At 35.9% G+C, this 25,009-nt stretch overlaps 1 protein-coding gene across 2 annotated transcripts in view; it reads left to right on the forward strand.

The window, feature by feature from the left end:
- The window catches only part of LOC149799968 (uncharacterized), a 37,041-nt gene extending 12,699 nt beyond the window's left edge, over nt 1-24,342 (forward strand). The window contains exons 7-11 of one of the 2 annotated variants that reach the window (XM_089959480.1): nt 729-988; nt 13,921-14,197; nt 16,263-16,495; nt 18,800-19,304; nt 22,644-24,342. In XM_089959480.1, coding sequence (XP_089815606.1) covers nt 729-988; nt 13,921-14,197; nt 16,263-16,495; nt 18,800-19,304; nt 22,644-22,651 — 1,283 coding nt within the window. In that variant the 3' untranslated portion in view covers nt 22,652-24,342. Of the gene's footprint in view, nt 1-728; nt 989-13,920; nt 14,198-16,262; nt 16,496-18,799; nt 19,726-22,643 lie in introns of those variants that run through there. The other variant, XM_089959479.1, reaches the window with a different exon arrangement.
- Nucleotides 24,343-25,009: the final 667 nt, after the last annotated feature.

Here is a 25,009-nt window from a genome sequence, read left to right on the forward strand (position 1 = left end):
AATTACTATGATGTTGTACATGTATTCATCCATCCATTGCCTTTGTAGTTTCTAAAAACACAATCTTGAACTGTCCTTCATATGCAATTACCAAACTTTGTAGCTGAATAGCATAAGCGGTAATGAAGAACTATGTCGACTATGAGGGGAAACGATTAGTGGTAAAGGTCACTGTTACTGAAAAAAGAGTACTGTCTCTTTAATAACATCTGTGCTATGTCATGGATCAGACCTTATTGCTAGCTTTTATATAGTGCAGGACAAAACCCGGTATATTTGCTTCTGGTTGATTATATTTGCTTTCTGTTAGAGCCCTGGATCAAACTTTGTGTGTGGCTTGCACTTTGGTTGAGAAAGACACAGATGATTGCCCTGTGTGGGCAGAGGTCTTAGTCCAAGCTCACTGTATCTGAAAGAACTAGAATGAATTCTGTATCAATAATATTATATCTATATCTATATCTATATATATTTATATATATATATATATATATATATATATATATATATATATATATATATATATATATATACACACACACATTACATCTGCAGAACTGCTAACTGATTACAGAAAGACATTTGCTCAGTCTAACACTAGGATTTAGTAACCGACAGTAATTACATACATAGCAAGATATTTGTAAATTTTGAACTCTATAAATATGAGATAAAGTATTAATACCATAATATGCAGTTAAAAAGCAAACGTAACCTTTTATTTCCAGGAGTCTGCTGTTCTGATCCGAAAACTCTTTGTCAAGTTCTAAACAAGGCCACACAAGATGCTTCTTCTAGTCGATCTATTCTGGAAACAAACTGTCTAAGAGTGGGGTTGAAATTTCGTGGTGAAACTCCTCGTAATGGAAACTGCTTCTTTGAGGCTGTGTCCAGTCAACTTCAACGACTGAATGGCTCTGTACAGAAATCTCCACAACAACTACGCCATGATGTAGTAATTTTCATTAAGACTAACAAGATACTGAAGGTATTATAGTATTATGTTTTATGCACCACAATGAATATAAAGATAGGTATAGTATTATATTGTCTATACCACAATCAATATAAAGATAGGTAGAGTATTATGTGATCTGCTTCACAAAGAATATAACGGTAGGTGTAGTATTATGTTTACTGCACCACAGTGAATGTAACAGTAGATATAGTATTATGTGATCTGTACCACAATGAATATAGAGATAGGTGTAACAATATTGATTTGAATGGATGCTAGGATTAAATGAGAAAACAACATTATGTGTTGAAAGATGGAAGTGTATAAAATGAATGAATACAAATATTTATATACTCTACAAAGAGAGTGATTCTTTCAAGCTCTAAACCCACAACTCATTCAATTGATTTACACAAACATTCGCAATGGGAAAACAAATGATTCATATATCCTCACGTAATGAAAGTAAGATTCAAATAAACTCATGTGATGATAGTAAGATTTATGTAATCTCAAGCATTGAAAGTAAGACTCAAATAATCTAACGTAATGAGAGTAACTCAAATGTACTCAACTGAAACAGTAATCAATTGAAACAAACATGACTTGTGATTCAGTCATTTGTCGGTTTCAAATCCGCGTAGTGGTAAAGGCATACTTTCACGTTACGATACTGAAAACTGAATATACTTCACATAACAAGTAAAAGAGCAATGCAACACTTACCCATAAGGCTGTAGAACATAAATGGAGAAAGTACAATCCTTAAGTTCCAAAGGCAAGTGTGTCTTAAGAGGTTAGTGTTAGGACTGGTCTGTCTGGTGTAAAGATAATGTGAATGGGTGGGACATCGTGCTATATGTCCACGGCATCATACCCCAGTGCTAGACATCTCTATAATATGTAGCGATATGACTGGAATTATTAAAGCTACATTAAAAATCCAAATCGCACACACCCAGTGTGTCAGTAAGAAAAGTAACTTGCCTTAATCAACAGGAGGATGAGTATTAGCAAGGGTGAAATACCCGTGCATAACGTGCTTTTAGTCTCTCTCGCCGGAAGCGATCTACAACTTGATACATGATAGTTCAGTTGCTTAACTAGAAAACCAATTATCTACCCTATGTAACGTTGCACGCATGTACGACGAAAAATGAGCAAATCGTTCGAAGGCAAACCAAGTTCTTTCTTGCCGTATTCTCTGACAATACCTTCCCTAAGAGAAACATGTACACATTTTCTTAGCTTTCACAGAATAAAAAAATAACTACTGATGATGCATTACAATATATACACTGGATATACAATAATCCAGATTTTATCTACATTCTACTTAAACAAATACGCACCTACGTTTTCTGATTACAACTCGAAAACGATAGGGTTGTAGTCTTAGAGTCCAACGCATCAACCGAGCGTTAGCGACCTTAGCTTTGTTTGAATTCAACAATGCTTGATGGTCTGTTTCGAGACTAACATCTCTCCCAAAGGGATAGGCATGAAACTTCCCAATCCCTCATCCTACGGCTAAGTATTCTTTCTCAATCACTGAGTGATTTTGTTACCTAGACAGTAACTTCCTACTGGCATAGGGTACGGGCATTTTAACCATGTCTTGTTCCTGTAAAAAAAAAACTGCTCCCAACTGTCGCAGAATAGAAACAGAGTGGGTTTTTGGACTGAATGAATAAGACAAACACAATGTGAGAAAGATGGAAATTTATGAAATGAATTATTAAAGAAAAATATATGATGTAAAAATACAATGGTTTTCTCACGCTTTCAACATACGATTGACTCAAATCACTATTCACAACAGTCACACATCGAAAATAAACCAAAAATATGAAATAAATATGGGGTACAGATCCAAGAAACCTCATGGATTGCAGATACGCTTCAAACAGTATTCTGCACTACATGAGAGATTCACATAATCTCGAATATGAACTCCGATTAAGATTCAAAATGATCTTATGAACACAACTGAGATTCAAAATAATCTTACGAACACAACTAAGATTCAAAATAATCTTAAAACACATCTAAGATTCAAAATAATCTTATGAACATAAAAATGCAATTGGAACAATAATTGAACCAAACGTATGCTTCTAGACCTCTTATACAGTCGCACGATTCCTTGGGTTGGCCGACACTCTTATCGGCCGCTCGCACCCTTCATGGATCCACCACATGTACAGTCATACGTATACACGTACATACAGCATACAGCATCCTTTTGAATTTGCTACGTCTACGTCCGTGGCACAGACATACGTATATACATACATACGCATCGACAGCACGCAGCCTTAAATACTCTGGAAACTCCATACAGCTCTAAACAACTTTAGACAGCTTTAAGCAGCTTCAGACAGCTCTAGTCAGCTCTAGTCTTATTTACAGTCACAATCACAGTGACAGTCACAATCAGCTACAATAAAACCAAATTGGTCATAATAATAGTTTCTGTAAAATCTCTAGATATATGATAATACTTTAACCTCTAATAATGACTTGTAATTCAAAGTTCAAACCTGCGTTGTAATAAATGCCTTATTACGCAATAAGACATTACAAGCCAAATAAGCTTCGCATATCAAATGTAATGCAAATTTAAAATTTACCCCTAAGGCTGGAGAGCAATGGGGAGCGTACACCCCTTGACGTGATCCAAAACGATCAGTGTCGGTTTTAGATATTAATCTTACTTAAATACATAGGAAGCGAGCAAATGTCATGGTAAAATACCCGTGCATATCATGTTATTAATATCCCTTCGTCGTAAGTAATTTCCGGCGAGGTACATGTTAGTCGCTTGGAAAAAATATTTATTCACCATAGATAACGTTGTACGCATGTACAAAGAAAAATAGTCAAAAAGTTATAAGGCAAAACTAAGTTAATATTTGCCTAATTCTGTGACACCAACAAGGCATCGGATAAAACGTTTGCTGATATCAGGTAGAATTAAAATCGATGCACTAGTTAATTTTTCCTTCATTTGCATATGTCCAAATGAAAAGAGGATCCAGCAAAGGGGAGGATTTTGGGCGTATTGGAAATCGCATCGTCACATTTTGACGAAGCGATAGTCTAAAAAAGGTATTTGGGTGTGTACCAAGTCATCAACGTCATTCTGTATTTAGTGTGTGCCCCGGAACTAACAGACAAAGATATCACCCCAGAAAACATTCTTCTTCATTCCCCAAAGGAAAGAAAAGAACAGTCAAACATGATGGCATGTTGTCCGTTCTGTCCTTAGCTTCTCCACTCATGAGAGAAAAAAACACACATTCAAACAGAATCAAAAGACGTCACCGATACCGTGTGCGAATGTTGTTTGCATGTTTTGAAAGGCACGATACCTTTGTCTCCACATCAGAAAAAATGCTTAGACTAACATTGACACATTCATGGCCAAATAGTTCAAACGAAAATATCCATCCGTCATAAGAAAAAGATGTTGGTACGACGCGGAGGATTTTTACCCATGTTAGCCAAAGCAATTATTGTAACACTGTTGGTAATCATGGGAAGTGTTTTACCCATACATCCAGGAAGATAAAAGGGACCTCTGGAGTAAAAAGATCTCAGACGTGACCAATGAAATCGAATGGATGGACAAAACTGGCTTTAGTGCCTTACAAACGATGGATAGAATAAAATCTTGGCAGGAGTCACGGACCCCACATTTGCCTCATTTGACCGAGATATCCCAGTTACAACACAAATTACAACCGTTGCTTGATTGCAACGATTTGTCCTAAACAGAAGAATCGCAAATGTTATGTCACTTATTGCAACGACTGCAACTCGTTCACCAGAACGTTTGAGACGAAACAAATGTGCCAACTCTGATAGATTTTAAGACCCTGATTAAAAGTCAATCACCCCCACCCACCCACCCCCAGCAGTCAAGACAGACTCAGTCTTAGGAACGTTTGAGGAAGAAGAGGTACGAGAAATAATTCTAACACCGTCAGCAGCTCCTAGAACTAGTCAGATAGCAGCGTCCTTGATGACCCATTCCCCCACCCCTCAACGACAAGCACTTCGGCTAAAATGATGATGTCCAATGCTAATTCGACAGAAGTCCAAAAGAATGAAGGAAAACCTGAAGTGAAAAAAGAAAAGAAGACCAAAGCCATCCTATTACCGCCACCACCACCTCTACAACTACCATCGACTTCCACTCCCGTGCCATTTAGGACAATTAAAGTCGTTTCCATGCCACCATTTTGCCCCCTATAAAGTAGTAGCAGCGAAGAGTTGGTGACTTAAAACTGGAGAAGGTGTTAACCAGCATTTAATACGATCCATCACATCCTGCAGGTTACGGAAGAGTTCAAAAGTTGTATCCTGCTGCCAAGACCTGACCGAAAAGTCTCCGTTTACCTCAAGTGCAAAAATGGTTCCAAGAACAAGCCACGTACATTTTACACAAACCCATTCGACGAACATTGTCCAGAAGTCTCACGAGAGTGGAGGGCATAGATCTTCAATAGCAAGCCGATTAAGCCGGTGTCTCTCATTTGGCCATCTACAATCGTGGCAACACATATTTGTTTTGTGTCATCGATGTAATTTCCAAATTGCCTGGGCCGTGCCTTTAACTTCCAAATCAAGCAGTGAGTTAGTGCAAGCCCTTAAGCTGATGTTGAAACCAAGTGGTGGTCACCATCTTCGATAGGAATCCGACAAAGGCACCAAATTTCTGAACAAAGCTTTCCGAAAAGAATTAAAGAAACGTGACATTAATTTTTCACTACCGAGAATCCCGAAACAAAAGCAAGAATCGTGGAACGTTTTCAACACACTCTCAAGTACATCGACGTCTTACCGCACCTGGTCCAGGCGCATAACATATCTTACCATCAGAGCATCGGACGTGCCCCACAAGAAGTGACTCCCGACAACGAAGTGACTGTTTTGGGGCGTCTGTTAGATACGTCCCCAACTGTAACTGTCCACAAGAAGGGTGGGATGTTGGCAGCAGGAGATTGGGTGCGCATTGAAAACACCAAATGCACATTCGGCAAAGGTTACTTACCCAACTGAGCCGCCGAATTGTTTTGTGTCTATATATTGGATGACATGTGGCGCAGTACAACGTGGTGGGGCGCACGTCTTTACCGTTACTGAGTGTCATTCCTTTCAAAGTGGATACTACCACAAGCGCTGGCGAGGACGGTGGAAATACCTATCCCGTTCACCGCGAATTTGCACATCCTCACTATTTGCCCGTCAATAAATCGTGTCAGCATTACTATAAAAGTACAAAATATTTAATTCACCAAAGGGAAAGTCACGGTGAAACTCCATTTTCTAAAACTATAGTCTAACGACTTGTAAGTCATGTATTCAGCGTATCGAGGAGTAGCTCGACCCAACATAAATATAATATATGTTTTCTATCACGTCCGAGCTTGAAATATAAAAAGCGAAGAAGTCTCTAGTCTGATCATCCATAGATGACTCGTCAACCTATGAAGATGCCTTCTTATTATCTAAACTGAACGAAACCGACGTGTATTTGCATCGTGTCAGACAAAACATTATGCCAAAGCCTGAAGAGATAGAGAATGTCAGAATGCTGACAGTGGTCGAAGACCTGATAGGAGAGGTCTTCAGAGAGGAAATCAAGAAATAACAAAAGAAGAGTACAGACTTCAGAAGCAAAGAGAACAGATAACAGCAGCGGCAGCAAAAACACTAGGAACCAGACAGAGGATTTGTAAATGCAGTGTAGACACGAAAGAGTTCACCTTATCTTTACGAATTAGCAGACCATAAAATGTGGGAAAGGACGCCGCCAGCCAGGGATGCAATCTTATACGATCAAAGATTGCCATAACTCCCCGTCTACAACAACAGCCCTTTCCAAGTCTACCCCCAATGCCCTAGAAAAGAGTAAGTATTTCAATTGCCAAAACCTTATGTATTTGCGTTTGTCAGTACGATAAAAATAGAAGTGTGTTTATAAGCATGTCGTTTCTTTGTTTTACGTCCAAATAAATAGAAGTGTGTCTACTCACACTTCGTTTCCCTGTCTTGAAAAGTAGTATGTAATTTTTATTTGTAGTTTGTGATTGTAGACGAAACATTGAGTGACTATTTCTTTTAGGTCAGCGCGTTGCATATTTGTTTTGGGTGATCCAATGAACCTTGTGAATTTTGTTGTCAGGGTATGATTTATTTCACGTTCGTGCTTCACACCAAATTGCTTGAACTCCAAACGCACCTGAAGTATGACAGGCGCCTCCTGGACGAACTAGCAATGGAGGCGATTGAACAAAGTGAGAGAATAGAAGCGGGAGATGAGAAGAGGAAAACGCAGAAAGAGAATGTAGAAAGAACCCTACCTCACCTCATGCAAATGACTCTGTGTGAGGTCAAGCCTGAGGAGTGGACAACTCCACGGCCAGTACCAGCATCAGCACCACAGCCACAACCGGCACAGTAACCACTACCAGCACAACAACTCATCCACGAGTGAGGAATAGGAGGAAAGAAGCATTCTTCAGAGTCCCAAGAGCGAGAATGAAGCCGGGGATATATCTGTGGCGCCAGGCCTGGGATATGTTACCATTAGTCAGGTGTATTCTGAGTTCAAACAACAGCCTTTCTTGGAGATATCCAAATCTCTAGAAAAGAGACACTTAAAGTTGGCAAACTATGCAAGTGTGGAGTATTGTGATTATAAACACTGATTACTTTACTGACATGCGTGCGAGTGTGTTTGTATGCGTACGCGTACCTTGTGTGAATATAATATTTTGGGGCTTGTATGCGTGCGCGTACGTTGTGTAGATAGTAGATTTTGGAATTGTATGTGTTGGTGTACATTTGTGTGGATAGTAGATGTTGTGTTTGTATGAGTTCGCGTACATTTGTGTGGATAGTATATTTGGGGTTTGTTTTGTATCCTTCCTGTGTGTGGATAGTATATGTTGGGGTTTGTATGCGTTCGCGTACGTTTATGTGGATAGTAGATATTATGGTTTATGATAGTATATAATAGTTTTTTGCCCTTCATTTCTGTGTGGTAGGTAGATATAGGGGTTTTTGATAGTGTATTGGGTTTTCTTTAACCTTCCTTCCGTGTAGAAAGTAGTAAGATGTGAAGTGAGTGTAAGGGATATTTCCCTTCACAAACGGGCTTGATACATATAAAGTCAAGCGTTCATCATTCGCGCCATTCAATATTGAATGAACCAAGATGGCAAGTAATCACCTTGACAAGATTAAGACGTTGCAAGAAGCAGTAGACGATTTAGATATGGGGGGATGCTAGTGAAACGGATAGTGATCATAATTATTATAGCCCCCAATCGAGTGAAGATGGAAATCAACAATCTGAGAAAGACGAAGGAAAGATTACGAGAATTATTGAGACAGGAAAAGGAGGAGAAGGAGGAGGAAAAAAAAAAAAAGTAAGGGAGTGTCACGAAAAAAAATAGAAAAAGAACAGGGAAACGAAACATGGAAGAAAGAGAAGAAAGGATGAAGAGAGGAAGAAAGAGAAGATGAAGAATAAGAATATAAGACGAAAAATAAAAATTTGGTGGAGGAAAAGAAGGAATTAGAAAATTGAAGTAAACTAAAGGCCCTTTTCAGAGTCACTCTATTGTCTCGAAAATATTTTCTTTCTTGCCTTAAAACATTTTTAGTCGATTTTTTTTTATTTTAGGTGTGATATATTGCTGTTCTATAATTAATCCACTACATTTTGCACTCCTTGCTCTAACGCGTCTTCGCGCCTTTCTACGTACAGCTTTAGCATATTAAATGAAATATGCTCAACGTACCATTCAAGTCGATTTTATATTCCATATCACCTTTGACTTATTTCACCTCGTATTGACCATTTTACTGAATCAGTAATCTGTTAGTACCTATGGGAAGAAGTACTAAAACCCGATCCCAACAACAATTTTCATATTGCACGTCTAACGATTGTGGCGTAATTGCGACTCGATCTTGTTAGCTCTTTATGTGCCATATTAAACGTGTTTTCTAGTTTCTCGCGCAAATCAAACACACACAGGTAAATAGTTTTCACTTCGTCGTCAGGATCCTCACTCGTCCAATGTTCAAGTAGAATTCGTGTAAGACCCCGTGCTGTTCTTCCGTACAGCAATTCAAAGGGCGAAAACCGTAAACTTTCTTGCAGTATTTCGTGGTACGCGAATAGGAACATCATTCAAGTCAAATGATCCAAGTCTTGCGACCGTTCCGCGAACATTCGACGTAACATCTGTTTCAACGTACCATTGGACATTTCTACCAGACCGTTACACATGGGATTGTACGGTGTCTTGTTCACTTGTTTAATGGATAACGGCCTACTAAATTCGCCCATGAAGTCGGAAATTAATTGGGTTCCGCAATCCGTTAAAATTTCTTCCGGCACTCAAACCCTACTGAATATATCCCCTCTCTGTTTTGATTCTAGGCAGTGTTTCGGCTTCATCAGACCAGGTTTCATAATCCACGAGTGTAAGGATATACCTGTTTTTCTTATCGGTTACGATTTGTAAGGGCCTGACAATATCCACAGTCACTCTTTTGAAAGGTGTGTCGATCAAAGGTTATTTGGACTAATAGAACACGCGAAACTCTCCACTTAGTTTTCTGACATTGGTCACACGACCGACAAAACCTAGTAACGTCACAATGTACACCATACCAGTACAACTCCGCCAGTACTCTCCTGGTAGTCTTGCACGTACCAAAATCACTTGGCATGCTGGATTCATGGGCTACCTTCAATACACGAGACGGGTATTTTTTTATAATACTAGTTGCGAATATTTATTTCCCCCTTGTGTGGTAAACTCCCTATGAATTAATCCATTTCTTCTGACAAACTTCGACATCCCCTCCTTTACAGGCTTTGATGTTACCATATGAGATTTTCTCGTTAATCGACCTCGCGGATGTGTCACGGAGGAATTCGTCACGCAAGATTCCTTCCATCGATTCTGGGACGGTTAACTTCCGAAACGTTCATTTCTCCCGCTGAGTTTGCACTCGCGTTTCAACGGCAAGAGCTATGGGTGTTTTAAAATCTTCCATAGTTGGAAGACTAGACCCTTCAACGTTTCATTGTCAGATTGTAAATTGGATTATCCATACATAACGCATCAACTGTTCCGATCAAGAAAGGTTGTTTCAATCCTGACGCTTGCAACAGGCGCGCGATCGATCATCTAATCAAGTAGCATGCAAGGAGTCCCTATCCCCAGAATTTTTGCTATCCTTACCTAGACCACGTTTGATAACTACACCTGTGTGCATCCGGTGTCACGTAAATCGGACCGTCAGACCTTTAACAGTACCGTTCGCAGTTGGTGTCCGCGCTTCCGGGAACATATGCACTTACCGAATAACGGAATATCTTCATGAATATATCTACCTGAACCGTTCTTGTTATGTATTGCTATGGCTGCCTTATGTATGGGACCTTTTCTTTTAGGACAATTTCATTTTGCATGGCCCCATTAGTTACATGCATAGCATTTCACCTTGACATCTTGTTTCTTTACCAGATTTACCTATTTCAGTTGGTTGGGCTGGCTCTCTGGGAGTCAAACTCTTAGACTGATTCCCAGACTTATCTTTCGAAACCACGTTTTGAGTTCCATCGTGTGCTTCAGCGAAACGATCTGCTTGATCAGCCATGTCTTGAACATCTTTGTACACTTTTTCCTTAAGAAACTGGTTCAAATCCCGCCCTACTATACTTAATAACCGATCTCTGAGCAAGAAATCCACTAAACACTCACATGTTGTTTTTTTACCTTAACACATTCAATCCAGCGTTGGAAGTAATTATATATACTAGCGATGAATTGTCCAAAGGTTTCCCACTTCTCAGGCTGACTATACCTAAACCTTTTCCGGAATCCTGGCTCTACCAATTCATACGGTTTTAGTAATGCTTCCTTCAGAGCGTCGTAGTTAAACATATCGCCACTAGAAGTCGCGATTATACGTCGTGATCCTTATCTTTTAACAAAGCACTGAGATTAAGAGCCCAACTATCTCAAGATCTTCAATTTCTGGTTGTCGGCATACCGCTCGAACCGATGAACATAAATACCCATGTTATATTTTTCATCATCAAATTAAGGTAATTAAGGACCACATAATTTAATAGAGGCAAAATCTCGTTTTACTTTTCTAGCGTATGCTAACTCTAATTTTCTTTCGTACTCTCTCGGTTTATTTCTTTGTTCTCACTCTATAACCTCTAACCTTGCCTGACTTTCTTATTCCAATCTTTCATTTTCCGATTATATTTTTAGTTGCTGTTTCCTTTCCAGTCATTCCTTTTCCGATTCCATTTTCCCCCTTTTGAGTTGATGTTCCCTTTCCAATCTTTCCCTTTCTGATTCGCTCTCTAATGCCAAAATTTCCTTTTCCAATTCCCTTTCTTTTGCCCGCTCATAACTTTCTTTTCCTCGTTCTTCATTAATGAATTTTCTAAGATTTTCCTCTTCATAACCCAGTTGATTTCCCAATTCACCTAAATCCTTTAGATCCTTTAGCGTTTGCTGATAAGATCTAAGTAAAGTCGATTAGACGTTGTCAAACTACAATTAACAATCTTAGATATCATGGCAACAAAAACTAACCAAATGTATACATGTAGGGAACCCTTCAACTGCTAAAAATTCCCTTGTCAAAGAGACCTGAATTTACAGCCTGTCTATGGTTTAAATATGGTACTTCACTCAATCCAAGTCATCTAACTTCTGGCACCAAATCTAACAGGATTGACCTGAATGGATGCTTTGATTAAATGACAACACAACACAATATGATGAAAGATGGAAGTTTATGAATTAATAAAAATATGTATATACTCCATGAATAGAGTAATTCGTTCAAGCTCTAAACACACAACTCATTAAATTGTTTTACAAAAACATTCACAATTGGAATACAAAAATGTGATTCATATAGTCTCATGTATGAAGGTAAGATTCATATAATCTCACAAAATGGAAGTAGGATTCAAATAATCTCATGCGATGAAAGTAAGATTCACATATTCTCCCGTAATGGAAGTAACTCAATTTTACTTAGCTGAAACAACAATTAATTGAAGAAAACATTTGACTCATGATTCAGTTATTTGCACAGCCGTATGACTCAGATACATGTAAACACTTGCAAACCTGTCCAGTGACAAACCACGCAGTTCTCCTGAATTATTGGGTTGGCCCACAATGGTATTGGCCACACACACCCTTCATGGATCCACCATGCGCACAAGTTTACAAAATCAGCTGTTCCATCTTTGTATGGCCTTGATGGTCACATTATCTTTCATCTCATTCAGGCACAGACGGCCAGACCGACAGCCTGATATACCCTCTCCCCCCACACACACATACACACCGACAGCTACAATGAAACCAAAACTGGTCATAATAACAGGTACGGAATTAAAATCTGTAGATACATGCTACAAAATTAAACTCTTATTAGCAACTTGTAACAATTCAAAAGATCACAACGTTTCAAATCCGCGTAGTGGTAAAGGCATCATTTCATGCTACGACATTAAAAATTGAATGTGATTAACATATCAAATACAATAAAAATGTAACACGTACCCTTATGGCTGTATAACACAAATGGAGAATGTACGCTCCTTCACAAAATCGAAGATCAGTGTGTCAGTTAGAAACAGAAACTTGCCTTAAATCTACTGGAGAATGAGTATAAGTATGGGTGAAATATCCGTGTATACCGTGCTTTTAGTGTCTTTCACCGCAAGCGATCTACTACGAGATACATGCTAGTCCCCATGCTTAACTAGAAAAACAATTATCCACCCTAGGTAACGCTGTATGCATGTACGACGAAAAATGTTCAAATCGTTCTAAGGCGAAACCCTGTTATTTCTTGCCTTATTCCGTGACAGTAGGTATATAAATAATGAATATAAAGGTAGGTATAGTATCATGTTCTCTATAATACGATGAATATAAAGATATATATAGTGTTATGTTGTCTATGCCACAATAAATGTAAAGGTATGTATACATACATACATACATACATACATACATACATACATACATACATACATACACAGGAGCACACACACATACATACATACATACATACATACATACATACATACATACATATATACATACATACATACATACATGCATTCATACACACATACGCATGTACGCACGAACACAACACATACATACATAATTACATACATACACCCTTTAAGCTGTATCTATAATTTACATAAAATAAAAGAGAAGGAAACGTGGTTGTTTGTGTTTGGGTATAGAATGACATACTGCATCGGGACAAAATGTTACTGTGTCTTGCAGCCTATCTGAATGTGTTGTTGTCTCTATAAATAGCAAACCAGCAAACATCCCCTTCTTGCATGATCTCATTTCACATTATTTTCTAATATTCTTTTGAATGTATGATTTATTAACATTCAGGAATTCATCACATTACATCAATTGGACCTGGTATATCTATCAATGTCTTTGCATATTTCATCCCAGTCTTCTCTTGAATTATTGACATCACACCATGCTGACCTAGTATGGCTCATTACTATCTAGGTATCATATTTTCATACCAGGTCTTCTCTTGAATTGTTGGATTTGCATTATGCCAGTAGTATACGTGTTAAGCCATGTATTTATAATGAACTAGGTTCAACAGCTTTGCTCAACCTGTGAGAAACAAATCTGTAAGCTTTGTTTGCATACAACTCTCATGAGGAAGCAAATATGAGAAACAATTTGGCGCATTGGCCAGCACAAACAAAAGAAATGAATCTAATTGTGTCAAAATAACATCTGCATAATATCAGCATCACAGTACAGTATAATGAATTTTAATATTGATTTCTGTAAACGACATTGTAGTGAAAACAATATATCTCATCTACTCAGGTATCTGAAGGCACCATAGACTTATCTGAGTATGTAGAAAACGAGACCTTTGAACATTACTGCATACGAATGGACAAAGACGGTGAATGGGCCGACCATGTGGTCGTTGTTGCGATGGCTAGGATGTTACTAAGTGATATCTTGATTGTCACTAGCTCGCCTTCCGCTGGTCCCGATGACGACATTGTGTGGGTTGTTGGTGAACCAGATTTTCAAGGAAATCCAATTCTTCTTGGGCACATATGGGAGCACCACTACGAATCCTTAGAGCCCATAGGTAAGATTGTAAGAACTGAATATTCTTTTTTTTATTTTTAAGTAATTCTGATAAATATTTGAGCAATTTAGTGATGTGATAATTTTGGTAGCTGCATTTCAATTATGTATTCGTTGATCAGGATAATAAAATAATGAGCCGCACTCCTTTGTAACACGTCTTCTTGGGAGATCACTCAAATCCGTCGACATGAAGCAGTTTGTCAGGGCTGGAAGTCTCACATCAGAGCCAACACATTATCAACACCATTGATCCGTGCATGACAAATGTCATCTTTTTTGTCCGGTGTACTCCCAGAACAATAATCCTTCACGTCTGGTTACGTTTATGCAGCATGATTGGTTTTGCATGATTTATGAACCTGATAACAGTCGTTATCTATGTTAATATGATGTCGCTAAATACAGTCTCTGTGTTAAAGAGTAGGGTAATTTGGCCTGTTTAATAGGTTGTCTAGGATAACCTAACCAACATCCTCCTTATCCCCCATGCAAGGCTTAATATGGTATCTACGCTCACCATTTGGGCCAGTCCACCATTAATTTTCCTGTATATTACACTCATATATTAATACAGGCTGAACTCAGGCCAATAATTTCATCACAATATAATTCTTACGTTGATAGTGTCATCACAGACTATGGCTTAAAGCAAGATCTTTTCCAGTCACGTTATTATTGAGAGTATAGTCCATTGCATACACCAAGACTTAACCCAATCACACTATTATTCCTAGGGTGGCCGTGTTATATATAGGTCATTGCAGTTATCAAGACTTGATCCAATGACACTATTATTCCTAGAGTGACCTTGTTATTTATAGACCACTGTAGTTATCAAGACTTGACCTAATGACAGTATTATTCCCAGTATGAGATAATCATTCTACTTCTTTGCATACATCAAGGCTTGACAGGCACCATTGCAGCATAATTATATCGAGTGATTCAAAATGAGAAAACGTCAATGCAATGCAAAGTGGTTTTGCGATACAACAAGCAGGATGCAAAATGGAATGAAGTCCACAATAGTGTAACTTTTTACATCTAGCGATTGGACATGATAAACGATCGTTATATTGCATTATTTTTGTGATACAGTATATAAGATGTAAAATGGAATAAACTCCATAACAATGTCATGTTTTACATCTAGTGATTAAAAATGATAAATGATCATTGTATTGCATTGCTCTTAGATATATTGGATACATGGTGTAATATATAATAAAGTCCACCGTGTTGTCATATTTATAACTAGTGATTGGGAATGAGAACAATTCATTCACCATATTTTTGAGATAGTAAATGGTTTTGACATGAAACAAGTAAAACTTCATTTTTGTGTCAGATTATATTTCACATAAAGCACTTTTAACCTCTTAAGCATGTCATTAAGCCATCACCAGGGACAAAAGAAGCAGCAATTTTCAAATCAATTAATGATTATAGTTTTCATGTACATAACTGAATGTTCAATAGGATAATGTTTCCAATCAATTAATGATTAAAGTTTTGATATTAATAAGTTCGTGTTCAATAAAATAATGTTATATTTTCAATCAATTAATGGTTACATTTATGATATTAATATGTTATTCCTTAATATAATAATGTTATATTTCCAATCAATTAATGGTTACAGTTCTCACATATCTAACTTAATGTTCAATAACATCTAGTCACATTTCCAGTATATTAATGATTACAGGTCTCATATGTTAAACGTATTGTTCAATAACATGTCGTAAGTAAGGTAGATTATTTGATGTCTCCATTACAAAAGCACGAATATTTTGCTTATGGTTTATTCTCAAGTCCTGACGTCCTCTTATAAGACTTTCACACCTATTTTACTGAAGAAGTTTTATCTCACTAGATATATTTCACTTAAATATTCTTATCAGATATAATTTACTAACATGTTCGTATTAGACATATTTTTGCAGATGTCTTCTTATAAGACTGTCTTCACAGATATGTCCTATTGAAGTCATTAATCCCTTGTTTCAAATTTATTGTGTAGTGGTATTTCTAAAGCTGAGATGACTTTGTTTCTTGTGTAGAAGATAATAGAACTCCAGAAGTGGACGAGATTTATCAAAGAAACCAACATGGTAGCGAGGACCCACAAGCAAAGACAAAAGAGCATGTTATCAAGGATACTCATACACACAAAAACCATCTTGGTAGTGAGGAACCACATTCACATACAGAACAGATTGTTAGTGAGGATCCATATACACAGACAGAACAACATCTTATCGAGGACCCATCTACTAAAATAAAACAGAGAGTTGTGAGTATTCGTTATGTAATTGATGCAAACAAATACTTAGATATGTAGCCCTGTTGTGTTTACATCTTTTTGTTTGTAATTGACTGATTTCAACAGAAAACACCAATCCTTTTGACTTGTTCATTTAACGGAATGATTATCAATTCTTATATCCGTGTGCAATATAGATCTTTTTTATCTACTGGTGCCCGTCATTATACAACTCATGATGAAGGCTCTTTGTTTCTCAACGAAAATTAAATTTGTCCTTTTCTTCTGTTGTTTTTAAATGCATAGGCCTATTCAACAAAAAGCGTTTCTAACAATAAAAAGTATATGCTTAGCATATGTGTCTGTATTTTGGAACATTCTGAAAATTGAGAGATGAAACTTTAAATAAATATGGCCTTAAACCAGCACACAGAGTCGTAATAATTTGTATCCAATACGTTTTTGAATAAATAAGCGGTTTCTAGAAAGTTTGTAAAATCGCTCCTAACCCGATGATCCGATGATTGCCAGCCAGTTTCATGTTGAACTTGCACAAAGGGTATACTTTGGGCATATTGAGTAACTTTAATGTTCAAAATGTATATTGAGACAATTTTATTAAATTCTATATAACATTAGCATGGGTCACTGTCTTAATTTCAGCACAACATTAACAAGGTCATTGTTGAAAAGTAGGACAATTACTGCTGACTGTCCTGATGTCAGAATTGTGCATTCTTCATTTATAGGCTGTGCTTCAGAATGTACTGCTCGTGTACATGAACAGCCTTAATCAAATCCGTGCACACTTGGCAGTATTATAGCTTCCGTAGCAAATACAACTTCTCCATACCAGATATTCTTATTTGATGAAATTGTTTAGAACTTTGTAATATGATGATTTGATATTTTTGGTGGTTTACACCACATCAAAGTAAGTAGTTAATTATGTGTTGGAGTAAAGACTCTTTTCTAAGGACAAGTCATTGTAGCCTACGCGTGTAATCTAATGGAATGATTTCAACCTGCATTCTACTGACGCGAATTTACTCAGATATTGAGTGTAAACAAACGTTAAATGAGAACAAGATCCGAGATAGAACATTCCATGGCTCAACTCATTTCATTTGAACTAGATATTTAAACATATTTGCATAATTACTTCAGCACACGATAAACATTGTATTGTGATGATGTAAATGTAAAAAGAAATTAAAATAATATATGTGCAGTGCACACATTTAAGGTGACAGTGGTTGAACAAAATAAAAGTATCTTACCTTTTTAGTATTATGTACTGTTATATCTTTGTCCCTTTATAATAGTGTGTCTCTCCCATATTTAAATGATGTGGGACACGGCGTCCACTGTCATTGGAAGCAAATGTCCGGCACTGTAGACTAGCAATGGTGTGGCCTGCATAGCAACTAGATGAAACCTCTAGGCAACTTCTTTAGAACATACAATTAAGTTTGATCGTACAGTGCGTACGTTATTCTTATGACATGCAATATTAGATCTGTGTCTCAGAGTACCCCTCCCATTAATGATAAGACTTATATAGCAACTTGATGGAACAACTTCAAATGACACTCATCTTGTTACCTGATGATGTTTGTGTAGTTGAATAATGATTGTTATTCATATTGTTTCAGATATTGCTATTGTGTTATTGGCAACTATGTTAAACATTTATATCCCTGCATAACTGTCTTACCTATGAGACAAAAATGTATAGATAGTGTCATAGCATAAACACCATACACATACATATAAATGGTGTTTCTGTACCTTTTGAGCCAAGTTGAAATTACCAAAAAAAAGAAATAGTTAAGCAATAAAACAACATCTCAGTATCAGTTTCCTAGCAAATGTCTGGAAATTGTCGTGGCATGAACACCTTTCAACTGCGGGCACATGTCTTATTATAAAATTGCTACATCTGCATTTTGAGTCAGCATATACCAGGTGAGATATATTTTAATAACGTTGGGCCAGCTGTTGGGGATTTTCGATTCCATATTCATGGTTGCCCCATAGTATTTGTGTTGATCACAAATAATTTGAACAAACAATTTTATATGCAAAATGTTACTCCATCACATTCATGCAAAACCACATAGATACCATGATAACTACAAATTATCTGCTATTTATTTTGATAGTGTAACATGCATTAAAAAAAAACTAAAATTGCTAACTACAAACCTTTTCTTAATTACCCCTTCATAAATGTTGTGCCATCTTTATCTCTTATGTTTGATGTAGTATTCAGGACAATGCAGTTTGGATAAATTAACGTAAATTATTACTTTTCTTATATTTCTTTTGTAGCAAAACATAGATTCAGATGAAGAAACATGCTTAAGCACAACAAATCAGACTGTGCCTGAAGAAGGCCAAAAACCTTTACCGAAAAGAGCTTTGCCACCACAAAAGAAATATCATGCCTTTTTCAGTTACGCAAGCCCAAACATGGAGTGGGTAAAGAAAACTGTAACGAAACTAGAAAAAGACCATGGATTTGTCTGCTGTGAGTATGATCGAGACAATACCCCCGGAACACCGTTAATTGCATTTGCTGATGATAGCATCAGAAATGCCTACAAGACTGTAGTAGTTATGACAAAGGAAGCATTTGAAAGTGGTTTTGTTTTACTTGAAATTCAGATGGCCATGAACAATGGTTTTATAGAAAAAAGAAATTGTGTTGTTCCAGTACTAGTGGAAAACTGTGAAATTCCTGGGTATCTGAAAGTTCTGAACTATGTCGATGCTAGGGATGCCAACAGGAGTAACATCTGGTGGCCCAAGTTACTGATGGAGCTGGAGTACGAAGGTGGGCAAGTAATTTTTCTGTGTTACAGATACAGATCTAGAATGGACGGGAAAAATGCACGTTATTTTGAGAAGGAGGCTTTGTTGAGAATTGCAATGTCATAATGATATTTCTATATTCGCTATAAAATGTATATCAGTATAATATTCAAAAATTCTTATTATGAGCAGGATTTATAAGTAAATCAATAAGTTAATTGCTACAGTGTGAAAATTTTTTTTGAAATAAATAATCAAGATAAAATAAACCAAATTGACAACTTGTGTTTTGTACAGTGGACTGATTAGAACGCGCATATTAGCATTAAATGATTTAATGTCAACAATATACATGAAAACGATATTAATTTTAAACTAATTACATTTAATAGGGACGAAAGAAAACATGCTAGCTCTAATTAACTTTCTATCGCCATTAATTTATATTTTGACGTCTTAACAATTTCTACATTTTAGTGTAATCATTTACCTCTTTATGTGGCCTTATCCTCCCTAACATATGTTGCATTTATCGTTTATGCAAGGGAGGGAAGGGCCTTTTGAGAATGACAATGTGATTCAAGAATTTAATCTAAAAAAGAAGTAGCCGCAAAAGATCAGTACGACTGCTTCAAAAATGTCCAAAAATGGTTTGGTGAATAGGGTGTCATTATCGATGATAAATAAGAAAGAATTGTACAAGATCATAATAAGCATTTACACTAAACATTAAAGAAAAAGCAAAATTATATGTGTGGTTATTAATCATTACTGAGATAGATGCTTCCTAAACTAAACCCTTTGTAGCAATGCCCTTTTATCTTAAATTTAAGCTTAGGATATAAATACACCTGTCAGCTGGCGCTTTAACCAATTTACAATGATCGGCTCACACTGAAGAACATTACTTACTGAATTTTAGTTAATAATAATACTATCTATATATATATATATATATATATATATATATATATATATATATATATATATATATATATATATATATATATATATATATATATATAAAGTTTTAGCTCACCTAACCTTGTGAGTTTATTGTACATGCCAGCATTCAGTAAGTATTGTGTCACAATATTTGTCTATCCGCAGTTGTTATTCACATCATCTTCTATACAATGAAACATGTTTAAGGCTAACCAAAATAAGATGTTATTGTTATTTAAATTCACCAAATATAATTAAGAACTTAACACGAAACACCCACTGCACAGTAGTTGAGTAAATTAGACAGAAAGCATCATGACATGCAATTCTCTAAATTGCACTGAAGAACTAAGACTATTACCAAAATTGATTAACTAGTTCATTATTTAGAATATTAATAATGGTAAAGAAAATTATAAAGACTGGAAATAACATGCAAAATCTTGGGAGATCTTTAATGTTAAAGTTATGATAGGTAATTGATCAGGCATGCATGCTTCCTTGCGAAGAAAGCTATATGTTATCCATGGCTAAAAGTAGAATATGAAAATGAGAGAAGTGGAGTTTAATAGAGGTACAACAATATGATCTTGTTGAAAATCAAGCAAGCTGGCAAGCAGAGACTAAACCATTACATATATCTGATCTAAGATAATAGGAAGCATCCATCGGATGACAAAACTGTCTGCATAAACCTGTAATAGGCATTTCATGATATAAGCATTGATGTGTGTATTTTCAATTCAGTTGACACAACAACTAATCTTAACCAAACGAAGTTGAAATATTATGCTAGTGTAATTTATCTCAAACATTCAAACAACAGAGCTGTGATTAAAATATTTACCATTACAAAATTATTTATTATGAAAAATGCATAAAGTTCAAGAATACTACAAAATGTGATTTTAGCAAACTCACTTCAGACTATTTTATTTCATCTACATTTCAACGGCATCTTTACAGTAAAACGGCCACACGTGATCTCTCTTTCAAGAATTCCATAATATAATTTAAAGGAGCATAATCTGTTAATTGTTTGCTTTCCATGACATAATATTCTAGAGAACATATGTTTGCTTTCAAAACCATAATGTTTTTGACTGTTTGATTTTCTATGACATAATGTACAATATTTGTATCAAATGATTGTTTGCTATACCAACTTTGATTTATGTAGCAAAGGATTCTTAGCTTACAACCAAACGTAACATGTACATTAACGTTATGTTACTGTTGAACGTTGATTACCAGCATTTCAGTCCTCATTTAGAGACTGTGTTCACCTACTTGCTTATTCTCTTAACTTTTAATCTGACAAAATACTTTATCAATCAAGCATTATTAAACTTCATCCAAATTTGGCATGCAGCTTTATGTCAGTTAATTGTTTTCCACAGTAATCTAAAGGATTTATGTGACCAGTCTGCATAGACTCCTAAACTTTAGATTCCTTAGCATAAGTGTACCAAAGACCATAAGTTTCAACTCTAATTTGTCATGTGCAGATCTGCTGATTAGACATTGACAAAAGCGATTTCCAGTAAAGTGAATCTTGTAAATCTTGTAAATATATTAGTCAAAACTGGATGGAAAAAATTCCCCTAAAGCTCCTGTTTCAGATGAAACCGTTATATTACCAATAAAGACATTCTTACTGTAATTGTAGGTCATTCCATGTTTATTTCTATGTATATCGGATATCTTTAGAAAGGGCTTAAACTAAATAATTATTTATTTAACAGGCATCAAGGTAAACGTTCAAATATAATGTCCGTCATCAGCCATTCCATCAGCAGATGTTTGCTACTACTACTCGTCCTAAACTACTTGGATCATTAACAAGAAACTTTACACAAAACTATTCCCATGGTCTCATTAGTACTAAATTAAAAGGTGCTCTTCGGACATCCAGCTTGGCTGCCGCTTCCATGGCAGTCATCTAAACATCTCATTGTTATTCCTCCTTACTGGATGTTCATATTCACATTGGGTTTTCACTAAACTACTTTGTACAATGTCAAGTTGCTAATTTACATCCAATATGGTCAACAGCAGGCAATCTTGAAAATCTTGTTATCAATAATTCGCCTGCATAGATAGACATATTAACTTGGAGTTTGGACTGAAAAACTTCTTATGATGTTGTTTCTAAACGAAAATGGCGCTGATCTCAAATCTAATAAGTCTACCATGTAGCCATCATGAACATATTGTTATCTCCCACTGAATGGATAGTCCCACTGGTTTAGAGAAGAGCTTCTACTACAAATGTATGATAAATCTAGTAAATAATACATTTTATATATTGAAACTATTATAATAAGCAATACACAATGTATGTATGTATGTATGTATGTAAAATTAAGTTGTTTCAATTTGTTCTTCCTCAACACAATTAATGACATTCTTTCAGGAAACTAAGACAGCCTTGCCTCCCACAGAAAATGTTATACGAACAATCAGAAGAATTAGACACATGAAACAGACCAGTAGAACAATTGGGAAAGATTATTTTCATCTTGGTGTCCAGCTATGAGTACCAGTGTCCAGACGTATACAAATTCGTATAAAATACAAACAGGACATGACATTAGGAATCATTGTGTCCAGACCCATATAAAAGCATATAAAACACCCTATAGCATGATATTAAGAATATCTGTGTCTCGACCCATACGAAATCATATAAAACACCAGTGTGTCACTAAACTAGGAGCTACTGTATCAAGGCCAATACAAATTCATATAAAATACACAACCACATTGCATGTTAAATCAATGGTCGACAATTATGTGTCTATTGAGACTAATTAAGCAAGCTGTGCAGGCCCACATTCCGGAAATCATAACACGGTTGAGAGAAAAGATAGTTAGCAGACTACATGTTCAGGTCAATGGAAGTCTTGACACAGTTGAGACAAAAGTGAGTTAAGAACGATACTACATGTTCAGTACTCTATAGCATATACATTGACACCCACATTCATGCACTATGATTCTTTCTCAAAATAGGAGACTGCATATGTTCTAAATGTTGCAAATAATCAGTTTATTGTGGTACACATTATCTTTTACTAGGATTTTGAACATTTTTATTTTATAGCATTTTCACGTGACAAGTGTAACACTATCTCTTACTAGAATATTGAATAGTTTTATTTTGTAATAGCAATTTACATGTATGTAAATGTATGACATTTAAATCATACCCTTATTTATAACTATTCATGTAGCACCAATCAAAAATGACATTTGAATCACAGAACCCAGTATTTAAATGATCCTTGACCCATTGATGCTCAATATAGTCTTTTAAACCTGCATGTCATCTATTGGGGTCTATATAACACATCGTAATGACTCATTCAGCTAAATAGCGACTTTACAAACACACTATGGGCCCAGTAATTTATTTCCTGCATTACGCAGATAAATATGCTGATGCCCCAGTTTACTGTATCATTTGATTTTTCAACCAAATTAATCTCCCAACCACCGTTTTAAAATTTGTGTAAGTGTACCAAGGAAAGCGCAATAAGCACTGTTGCTGTGTGCAAGATTGATATGACAACCAACCCCGTGAACATTGACATTTTAAAAGTACATGTAAACAACCTTAACAAACAAAGATGGAAGATTTTCCACTAACATTTAAAACCTTGTTTGAGTATATTGAATGTACAATGAAATAATAATAATAATAATAATAATAATAATGACCAGAGTTCGAGAAGCTCACACGTTAGCTAAACCAGACAAGCTTGCAGACACATCCGCACAAGTTTCGGCCATATCTACATTTGTGACATATCATGAATGTTACTTTGTTTGTTTTTTTTTTCTTTTTTTGTTTATCATTTAAATGGGGTGGGGATCCTGGTTAAATAATAGTGGGAAAACCTTTCCTTCTTTTCTTTGGTATTTAAAGAACCTTATGGTTATATAAAGTTAATTGACGTGCAAGACATTCGCAAAATTTGCAAAAACGATTGCACATAGTTAAAGATTAAATATAATCGTTATATAGTATATCGGGATTCGGGATTTTCGTAACAAGATTGCATGGATATCTAATCTTATAAAAGATAAAATCATGCAAGTTTGAAACACTATGCTCGACTTCTTGTTCCTTTTCCAAACAAGGTTACTATATATAAATATTTTTGTTGTGGTTCAATTGCGACAGTCACAGAGGTGGTCTGTCGTTTATGTAAGCATAGAAAGGAATTGTTCGTTTGCATGCTTTACAGATTGTAGGGAATTACTTCATTTCTTCCATTCAAAAATTCCCAATACTGACTGTACATTCATGTGTCTGAATCATAGACTGCAGATAAATCATTCAGTCCCTCTATGTATCTGTTATGTAAGAAAACGTGATTACACTCGTACATTTTGTAAGAAATTTATGTTTTGGAAACTGGGTAAACAGTTTGGTCCGAATAACAATGTCATGCTTCCCTGTTCACTTGGATTGGTTAATATAGATAATAATGAATTTCTTACGTAGTGCTTTATGTGAAATAAAAAGTTTGTGTAACCTTTACAAAAAGAAATTCATGACTTGGAAAGAGTTTAAATAAACTTGCATTAAATAAATGGAATTTATATACTAATAATTGGAAGGCTGAAGAGATAGATGAGTATTATTTATTTATATTATTGTAGGCTTGTTAGACCTAGATTGATATAATAAATGAGAGTCTTGACTGATACACTGTATATATTAAACAATATTTGAGATGACAGCTATATTGTATCTCTCTATGAGACCAGACT

The sequence above is a fragment of the Sinohyriopsis cumingii genome, chromosome 5 (genome assembly GCF_028554795.1).
Source record: "Sinohyriopsis cumingii isolate HCF-2022 chromosome 5, ASM2855479v2, whole genome shotgun sequence".
Lineage (NCBI taxonomy): Eukaryota > Metazoa > Mollusca > Bivalvia > Unionida > Unionidae > Sinohyriopsis > Sinohyriopsis cumingii.